At 35.7% G+C, this 10768-nt stretch overlaps 1 protein-coding gene across 1 annotated transcript; it reads left to right on the top strand.

Annotated features, from left to right (window-relative positions):
- The first annotated feature begins 3489 nt into the window (after positions 1 to 3489).
- Positions 3490 to 3948, top strand: LOC120076286 (uncharacterized mitochondrial protein AtMg00810-like). The gene has a single exon (XM_039030053.1). It carries the CDS (start codon positions 3490 to 3492, stop codon positions 3946 to 3948), a length of 459 nt encoding a protein of 152 aa, XP_038885981.1.
- Positions 3949 to 10768: the final 6820 nt, after the last annotated feature.

The following is a 10768-nucleotide window of genomic DNA, read 5'->3' as shown; positions in this document are numbered from 1 at the left end:
TAATTATATAAATGTGATTCATATAACAACTATAAGTTAAAATTAATATGAATTTGATTCATATTAAATATTATAGGTTGAATGAGAGAATATTAAACTACAGGTTATATTATATGTGATATAATATAAATTATAGGTCATATCTTATATTAGATAACATATGGTTTTAATATATGATATATATCTATATATTATATATATTATTAAATTAATTTAAAAAATTAATTTTTAATTAAATAAATCAGTTATTGGGAGGGAGTTATGGGATAACTTCCCCCATTTCTCTCTTAACGTGGAGTAAGGCAGAAAGAGATATAATCTCTTCTTCTTCCTGCTTTTTTTTTTCACGGATGAGATAGGGAACTTTAACTCTCTGAGAATCTCTCTCTTTAATTGCTCTCAAAACGATTCCTTTTCCCCTGCCAAAATTAATACGCCGAAGCCCACTTAACTCTCAGTTGATTCTCTATCTTTCGAGAGTAATAGGGAAACCATTATGGTGGTGTTCCATTCCATTGTTGTATATTTAGATGTTCGTGAGTTCGTGGGAGAAGGAATTGTTCATAATTTGGAGAAGAACAAGAAGAATTTTGGTATTCAAGGGTAAGTGATCTATTGATCCCTTCTTCCTCTTCAATTTTTTTGTAAATGCATGCTTAATTAGAAAAAATGTTTATGTTTCCATCCTCTTTATGTTCATATGTTCTATAAAATGAAAATTGGGATACTGATCCTTTCTGTTGCGAGTATCATCTACTTCTTCAGCAGCAATATCAGTAAAAGTAGTAACTCTAACTCGGAAGATATTGAGAGCGAGTTGATTTCAATATCTAGTCGTGTTCAAAAGAATCATTCTCTAAGTAATGTAATTGTTGAGTTAAATATAGGTGTTTGTACATACAAAAAGAAGAAAGTGGACTTAAACTGATTGGAAACGTTTGTTTCACCTCTCCCATCGAGCCTAAGAACATCAATGAGGCTCTGAAAAATGAATTTTAGATGAATGCGATGCATGAGAAGTTAAGTTAGTTTCAACAAAATGAGGTCTGGGAATTAGTTCCTCATCTAGAGTATGCAAATGTCATTGGAACAAAATGGATTTTCAAAAATAAATCTGATGAACATGGAACTATAACTCATAATAAGGCTCACCTTATTGCTCAGGGATACACTAAAGAAGGTGTTGACTTTGATGAGACCTTTGCTCCAGTTGCTTGGCTAAAAGTTATTCGTCTTACTTGGTGTTTCTTGCTTGTTGAAGTTCAAATTGCATCTGATGGATGTAAAAAGCGCATTTCTGAATGGTTATTGAAATGAAAAAGTTTATGTTGAACAACCGAAAGGTTTCATTGATCCTTCTTGTCCTCAACATGTGTACAGACTTTAAAAAGCTCTATATGGGTTGAAGCAAGCTCCAAGGGCTTAGTATGAACAGTTAGTAGAGTTTTTTTTTTTATACAGAAGGGGTATTCATGGTGTTGGATTTTATGCTCTAAAACTCGTAGATAGTAAGTGTTATTAATTGACCATCATCAATAAAGAGTTATAGATGTTAATTCAATAAATGTTATTGTGTTGTTTTTTATTTTGTCTTATTAACCCTAAATCTAATAAAATAACATCCAAGGCTACCTTACAAGTCTTGAACTGTATGTGAAGATATACAGGGATCAATGTTCAAGATACAACCTAAAGGGTCTATAGTATAGGGATAAGGCTGGGTACCTTATCCTAGTGACACTATGGAAACAACCCACTTTGTATTTGACACAAACGCAATGATCCAACGTGTTCATGTAGGTGACACGCAAGTGAGGGCATCCTATGCAATGAGTTTACATAAGACCGGATCGTGAAATAGTAACCACTAGATGTAACACCGTTAACTAGTCAGGTTCCTATTTCAATAGGATGACCTAGGCAACTTATTCTTAATCTTGAGTATATTATGAAATCCTATTCACGAGAGATTGTCCCTTGATTTGTATGGCTGAGGGTGGCCAGTTCGCCAACTCAATATGCCTACCATTTTGGGAACAAGATCGAGTGAAAAGTTGGGAACATAATAATACAAGATGAAATTCACTCCTTCCCGTCATTAGGGTAAGTAGATGAGTGTTTCTTTAAATGGTGTCTCCAAGACTTGAACAAAGGACCCTACCCTCTCACTGGAAAAAGAAGGGTTTCTGTTTATTGGTTGGACCATAAACAAGTTGTTCATTAAAGAAGCACTAATACTTAAGAAGTCAGAGGTAATGTAAGGATAAAATCGTAATTTAACCCAGTTGGAGTTATGAACACTCGTGATGGACTAACTTGTTGTTATTGGTCTATATCCGTTGACACATAAATATATCTATAGTGAAAAGAGTGCAGTTGTGGGTCTTTAGTGAAGTGTACATACAGTTAACATATATTGATTAACTTGGTTAATGAGTTTAGCAATTAATCTCATATCGTTCGAGTTTTTGATCTACAGGTCCACGAGGTCCCCTTGTTAGCTCACTAAAGGATATCAAAGAGAGATGATTTGAATTTTTCAAATCAATTTGAGCAAATTGTATATTAATATGATTAATATGTAATTGATTATGGATATGATCTATAATTCAAATTAAATTGGAAAGAAATATTTGAATAAGATTCAAATAATTAATTCAAGTGAATTAGATTCACAAAGAATTAATTAATAAAGAGGTATTGTACATATACATATGGTGTTTATGGTAATTAAATATATATACGTTAAATTGGATTTAACAGTTATTTAATTAATGTGTTAATTAATTAAATAAGTGTTATTTAATTAAATAAGTGTTATTTAATTAATTGTACTAATTAATTAAATAAATGTTATTTAATTAATTGTGCACAAAGAAAAATTGGAAAAAGGCTACGAGAAGGGGTTAACCCTTCTCTACATAAAGTCTTCCTTATGGCTCTTTTGGGGACACACAAGAACATAAAACATAACAGAATTGCAAGCATTCATTGTGCAAAAAGTTTTCCTCCTCACCTTCTTCCAATAGTTAGATACCACTTATCCTTTTATTGGAATATTTGAAAATAACAAGGTTACTCTCATGGTCGTGTTCAAGATTGTTTGAGGAAATGTTCATGTTCAAGATCGTTGGAGGAGTCATTCGTTGGAACATCGAGAGGATCGTTCTAGGAGCTTAGGAATCTACAAAGGTAAGAATGGTTCTATCCTTTCCCTACAACATGCTATCTACATGTTTACTCTATGTATATTTTGTTTTAGTTTTTTTTTTTAATGTAAAAATTTATTTGCGGGATGCAAGGCACTCACAATACTTTTTCTGCAGGATTCGATCCCTTCACATGAGGTAACTCAGACAAAACCTTGTTCATAAAGAGGCCAGGAGGATATTTCATAATTGCCAAATATATTTTGATGGCACTATGTTTGGAGGATCGCCAGAGACCTTGGTGAATAAGTTTGTGGATTAGATGAAAGAAGAATTTGAGATGAGTACGGTAGGAGAGCTGATGTATTTCCTTGGATTTCAAGTTAAGAAACTACCTGATGGGATATTCATATCTCAAGGTAAGTATGCCAGAAACATGCTTAAAAATTTTGGCCACGAAAAGGCTAACCCCAAACATACTCCAGCTCCTGCTCATGTCAAACTTGCTAAAGACTCTAATGTTGCAAATTTTGATGAGAGCTTGTACAGAAACATGATAGGGAGTCTTCATTATCTAACTGCTAGTCGACCAAACATGGCCTATGCTATAGAGGTCTATGCAAGATATCAAGCTAACCCAAAGACAAGTCGTCTGACTAGTGTTAAACGGATTCTCAAATACATCACTGGTACCGTGAACTATGAACTTCATTATTCCTTTGATACTAGTGGAGCTTTTGTGGGGTCTTGTGATGCCGACTCAGACTATAATTCTGGAGATAGAAAAAGTACTTCATGAGGTTATTTCTTCCTAGGAAACAATCTTATATCATGGTTCAGTGAAAAAAAATTGTGTATCATTGTCATTGTCGAAGCTGAATATATAGTCGCTGGTAGCAGTTGCACCCAACTTTTGTGGATGAAACAAATGTTTAAGAAGTATGATGTCACACATGGTTTCATGACCTTGTATTGCGACAACATGAGTGCCATCAACATTTCCAAGAATCATGTTCAACACAGCTAAACTAAGCACATTGATATCAAGCATCACTTCATAGAGAGCTAGTTGAGTCTAAGGTCGTATCTCTTGAACATGTTAGTAAAAATAAACAAATTGTTGATATCTTCACCAAACCGTTGGATGCTATCCAGTTTGAATCCTTGCGAGTTGCTCTTAGGCTTTGCAAAATTTATTTTAGTAGTTAATAACTATTTTGGTAAGTGTAGGTCAGATTTAAGATTTTACAGCCCATAATTCATTTTTTCATCTGTCATTAAATGCTATTTTTCCTTTAAATTCAAAAATCTCTCTTTTTGTTAGCAATTCATCTTTTCAAATGGTTGTGGTGTTGGTTTTGCCCTATTTTTCAGATCACTTTCTATGCAATTGCCTCTCTAGTCTATTTCAAGTTCAGCAGTGGATCATGGTGAATACTCGCAGTGGTTCTCATACCTTATGTAAAAATAAAATGGTGTGTATAAAGCAAAAAGCTCATCGAAAATGACATGTCAATCATGATGTCCCTGTTGAAGAAAGGTGGCTAATCCCACTTTTCTATCCTCTGGACAACTTATAACATTGAAACATTTTTCAACTACATCCAGCCACAAGTCAGCTTCAGCTAGATCTGTTGTACCTTCAAATGTCATAGCCCCTACCATATTTCTGTAGGAATATTTAAACCTCTCAATACCATATTTCTTTTCTAGGTCGGCTCGTGCAGAGCCCACACTGGCTGCTAACCTCTGCACTATCCTGTCAAACACTGCATATTTGCCCTTGCTTGGGGAGTACTAGACTCTCCCTGGGACATCGTCTCCTGACCCACTGGATCATTCACCTTCTTTTTGCCACCCGGTGGGTTCTCCCCAACCTCCGGGCCCCTATTGGTAGGGTCAGTGTTCTTGCCATCTGTCTGTTTACTCAGTCTACCACGTTGCCTCGGCATTTTACCTAATTCAATGTACACATATTAGGGACTCACACTTATGGACTTAGACTTATGCATAAACTTCCCTCTCATTCCCAAAACCTTATTCTCTGATACTAACTTGTCACACCCCCTCCCAGATTACCCTTTTATTTTGGAAGAGGATATGACCGTGGTAGCTACTAGCCCTACTGCCAGCACTCACCACCCAAGCCTTTTAATCTAGATATCAACCTGTTCATCTGTATTAGTAATATACGCAAATAGCTAGCCTCTCTTAAGTTCTTACGAAGATTACATAATTACAAGCATACAGCCAAGACATTACTTTTATAGAAAAATATTCACAGGTGGCCCAAACATTCCTACAGAAACCCTAGTCCCTCACAAAACATGTGTACATAAACAAATTATCAACCTAAGTCTTTTAATAAGCTGAGTCTTTCGGTGGCAAGCAGCAGCAAGATCAACCTTGAGGAAACTGACCGCTACCTGAAAAGGGAAAACACAGAAAATTCTGTGAGCTAAAAGCTCAGTAAGTGACTATAGAATCGTAAAGCAACAAGCGTAGCATCACTATAAACATGTAAATATACCAATGAGTAAACTCAAGCAATTGTCTCTATATGTAGCTGTAAACCACTCTCAGACATCATTAAACATTATTATTCCCTAGTTGAGAACGAGCTTAAACGCTCTAGCTCCTAAACGTTTATTACTGACCAAGAGACCCATACTTCGGTCTCTCATTCATAACTGCCTACGTGCACATGGCCACATTAAGTACCATCATATTTTAGGTACTTCCGCTCAGATACCTTCTCAAATTTGTCCTTCAGTATCGAGCTACTATGATACCTTCTCATAAGTCCTTCGGTATCAAATTGGCCAGATACCTTCTCAAATGTCCTTCGGTATCAAATTGGCCAAGTACCTTCTCAAATGTCCTTCGGTAACTAATTAGTTAGATACCTTCTCAACATCCTTCAGTATCTAATGTGTATTTTGTAACATCAAATTGAGTTCCATTGCCTAGTATTTACACAAGAGCTGTTCCATTGCCACTCATTTACACAGGAGCTCATTCTCTCATAGCTTTCCTCTAGGAAGCATATAACAAAATCAGAAACATAGCTTTTGTAATGGTTACGCAACATACCTTGGCCTTGTTACACACATACAAGCCGAGAAATATGCATTAAGTTATTCTCCAACCATTTGTTGCTTGAGGAAGTATAAATACATCATTAATGTCACTGTGCTTTACTTGATCATATATGCATGAGTATTGGAAACCTTAAGTTTACTGAGTCACTCACCGTTCGTCAGGCTCTTATTGGTTTGTACGCTTCCCCTAGCTCTTTTTGGCCTGAAAAGATATAATTCTCGATTAAACTACTTAGAATTCCTAGTAAAATATCTCAAATAATTCATTTATTAAAGGAACTTCCATCAATATAGATAGCTTTACTGGCAAGATCCCCCTGAGCGAGGTCAGCGAGATCCCCCTGAGCGATGCTAGCGAGATCCCTCTGAGTGATGCTAGTGAGATCCTCTAGAGCGATACCAGCGAGATCCTCTAGAGCGATATCAGCGAGATCCTCTAGAGCAAGATCAAGCTTTTCTTGTGAAATTCTTAGCGATACTCACCTCAATTCCTAGCGAGATTTTCCCTTAGAGCGAGATCTTCCTTACAAAATCAATGAGATTTCCTTTATAAATGAGATCCTTATGCCCAAATCTTGCTATAATTCTCCACGATGAACTGCTTGCTTATTCCTCACAAGCAGTTGTCAGCTTATGCACCAATTCCCTGTTATAACTTCAAAAATTCATAATTCAAAATCCAGAGCTCTTTTCAAGAAACTTTCTTCTACAAACTTTTTTAGATTTGAGTTACCTTAAAATTTCAGCCTAGAATTCCTTATAGTTTGGCTTGGAACATCCAAAATTCACCTCGGGCCCTGATTAATCCGTGGTTCTGCCTCTTCTGCAAATTATTCACTTTTGTTCTTCTCCTCTTGCAATCTTTCTCCAGCAGGACAACCTTGAAAACTAGATTCTCCCAGCTTTCAAATGGCACTAAATTCACTAAATTTGTTCTTTTCAATTGCCAAAACCATGCTTTTGAAGTTTCACTTCCCTTTTTAATCTTTCTACCGCTTCTTGAGTTCAAAGAATAAATTGCCACATCACCCCACACTTAGTGTCTCCAGCCAGACTAATGATTGAGTTTCTTCATTTGATATATTTTCCTTCCCTTCCTTCATAATCCCTATAAACAACATGAATTTCTATTTAATAAATATGTAATATAACATTTCTTTGGCTAAACATGCTTATCTAGGGAACCTAAGTTTGGGGCTTACAATGATCGTTCCAAATTCCATTCGAAATTGAACATACATAATTACAATCAAGAAATGAAAACTAACAGGTCTTGCACAAAGCGAAATTACAGCATGTTTTACAATAAGATCAAGGGAAAGATTATCATACCTTTGAAGACTCATGCTTCAAACTCCCTCGATCACGAACGCTCATTCAGTCTCCAAGACAGCAACACCCGAACGCTCGAACACAATGACCGCAACACAACATGATCAACAGCAACGACGAACTCAACGATCTCCAAGATCACGAACCCAACAAACGGCCTCCAAAACATCAAACTCAGTCGAGTTGAGTGAAGACACCACCACAATGGCTACCTTGATATTTTCGGTGTGAGAATTTAGAAGTATGGGCTCTGTGTGGACTTAGTTAGAGGAAGAGACCGGAAGAATAACAATCGTGTCGATGATTGAGCAAGTGGGAGATGAGAATAAGTCTATCGCATATACGAATGCTCAATCGTTTAGAAGAAGGCAAGCTATCGTATAGCAAAAGCCCCGTGATCGTTTAACTACAACTAGCTGAATGCACTATCGTATAGTGTCACTCCACGATCGTTTAATCTCTTTGTCAGCTATCGTTTAGTGAAAACAAATCTCACTTGACAACGATTCGTGAGTACTTGCCGAGAATAGCAACTCTTGCAAAAAAAAAATTCTAAATTTAGGAAAACATTTTTCCTTTTATCTCACGGTTACCATGAAACCACCAATAACCTCCCACTCAATTGGTTATTAGATAAAAAGAGATAATTATCCAATAATTAATATTATTATAAATATATATGATAACCAGCTTACTATATTATATTTATAACCTATAGTTTTAATATTTCATAATTAATATTATTATAAATATATAAGATAACCAACTTACCATATTATATTTATAACCTATAGTTTTAATATTTCATCTCATGAAACATATAAACCATAGTTCTTTTTCTATTTCNTATAACCTATAGTTTTAATATTTCATCTCATGAAACATATAAACCATAGTTCTTTTTCTATTTCATGGTACTTAATGTAAATTTCATTTACATTAATTCTCCACTTGATGTATCTCATACATCACACCAATCATATCATATATAATCGAATTTTCTCTTGTCAATTTGAACATTTCAAATCAACACCCAGAACTGATTCTCAACTTGAATCCATTGAGCTACCAAGAGGACCTTATGGACCTGTAGCTGAAAGCTCCAACGGTACGTGAATAACTGACTAAACTCTTTAGTCATGGGATCCACCATCCTTAACTGTTAGGCACTCCACTAAAGACCGATAGTTGCACTCTTCTTACTACAGATATAATTTGTGTCTATATTAACCAATCAACAATGCGATAACCCTTCACAGATCTCTCGTAAGTATAGTTGGGCCAATAATCGTTATGCCCTTATAGTTACATCTAACTCCTTAAGTACCATTGATCCCTCTAATGAACATAAGTCATAGTCCTACTATGACTAAGTCCTCTCTTTCAGCTGTGGCCACTATGTTCAAGACTTGGAATCAGACCTTAAGGGAGAAATCTATCTACTTACCCTTACTTTAGGGAAGGAGTGAATTCCATATTGTGTAATTGAGTTCCCAGCTCCCAAATCAGACAAATCCATAAAAAAATAGGCATGTTGAGTTGGCAATCTAGCCACTTTCACTCATACTAATCAAAGAAATGCCCTCAAAGGCAGGAGTTTCCAAAATACTTAGGATTAAGATCATGTCACCTATGGTCGTTTAAGTGAGATGTAAGTCTCAAGTATCAACGGCGTCATGTAAAAAGACTAATAATCTCGTGGTCTGATCTTATACAAACTCTTTATATAGGACACCCCCGCTTGCATGTTTTCACATGAATGGTCAGGATCTACCATCTATAGTAGTTCACATCACTTACAAACCTCTACAAAGCAGGTCGTATCCGTAGTGTCACAAGGATCAGATATCCCTCATAAATCCTTATACTACAGGCCTTATTAAGTTATCACTTAAGGGATGATCCACTTGTATATCTCATATACATGCTTAAGTTTTCATTCAATAACCATGGAGCTTTGTTTATTGGATATGAGTAAATGCCAAACAAAATAACTCTTATTTTATTCGTAACAATGTGTATAGTTTACAAACTACGAGACTCCGAGAGAATTAGGACACCAATCCCAACAGAGCTTGGGATTCACATCTTTCACATTTTATCTTTCGAATCACGTACTTTGAGTACCATTATTCGTGATTTGAGTGATCATTGGGATGAAAGTGATGTGTTGGTTCATCTTTTAAGTTTGTCGCTTCTGTGTTTAATTGATGCTTCTACTTCTTAGCCTCTGTCGTCAACTTGATTTTCTTCTTGGCAAAAGGGGGAGATCTGTTTGGTTTGGGCTGATGAATGTTTTGGTGTTTGGTTTGGCTGATGAATATTTTGGTGTTTTTATGTTTTTTTTTATTTCTTTGCTGGTTGGTTTGTTGTTTTGCTCGAGTTGTATTGGTGGTTTCTGTTTATTGTGAAATGTTGTTCTACTTCGCCTCAGTGTGTTCGGTTGGTTTGTCAATAAAAGAAAATCTTATGCCAAAAGGGGAGCTTGTTATGGTTTTGGTTGGCTGATAACATTTTCTTTTATTATGTTGGATGTTTTGTCTTGACTTTATTGACAAATCTCGAGTTTGGTCTTCTTTCCTTATTGGTGGTAGATTTACTGAGGTAATATTTTCCTTATTTGTGTTGTCGCCATTCGGGTGGTTTTCTTACCTTTTTTTGCTTTTGTATTTAATGTTGATCTGATGGTAGATCTAAGGTTAAACTATCTTTTTGTTTCTGGGTTTTTCTTTGGCTTTTTGGTTATCATTCAGAATTATCAGTGGCTATAAGTGTTATATCACAAGGAAAAAAAAAAGGTGTCTTACAGTTTTGAAGCTTGGTTTGTCTAAGCCATTCTATCCTCAAGCTTTAGGAAGTGTTGGTTATTCGTACTTTCAATTAACATCTGAAAATGGGGTGAGGTCATTGCAGTGACATCAAATTTAGGGGGAGCCTGAATCTGCAGACTCATCTAAAACAGTATCAGAGTTAGGGGGAGCCTAAATTACTCGCTAGTATTCAGTTATATGTAAACTGAGAATATGTAATTTTAGTTGAAGTGAATGTGGTAAAACTAAATTACAATCTAGTGGATCTTTTTTCACCTAGGCATAAAGCCTACCAAATGTAGGTGTGGTTGCACCGAACTAGGTCAACAAGTTTCAATGTTTGTTCTCTCTCCTTATTCTCTTTTACCTATTGTCT

The sequence above is a fragment of the Benincasa hispida genome, chromosome 4, assembly GCF_009727055.1.
Source record: "Benincasa hispida cultivar B227 chromosome 4, ASM972705v1, whole genome shotgun sequence".
Taxonomy (NCBI): domain Eukaryota; kingdom Viridiplantae; phylum Streptophyta; class Magnoliopsida; order Cucurbitales; family Cucurbitaceae; genus Benincasa; species Benincasa hispida.
The sequence above is the reverse complement of the archived record's forward strand: the minus strand, read 5'-3'. Positions and strand labels throughout refer to the sequence as shown.

Excerpts from the sequence above, each read along its gene's own strand:
- LOC120076286 (XM_039030053.1), top strand. The coding sequence starts at position 3,490 with ATGAGTACGGTAGGAGAGCTGATGTATTTCCTTGGATTTCAAGTTAAG.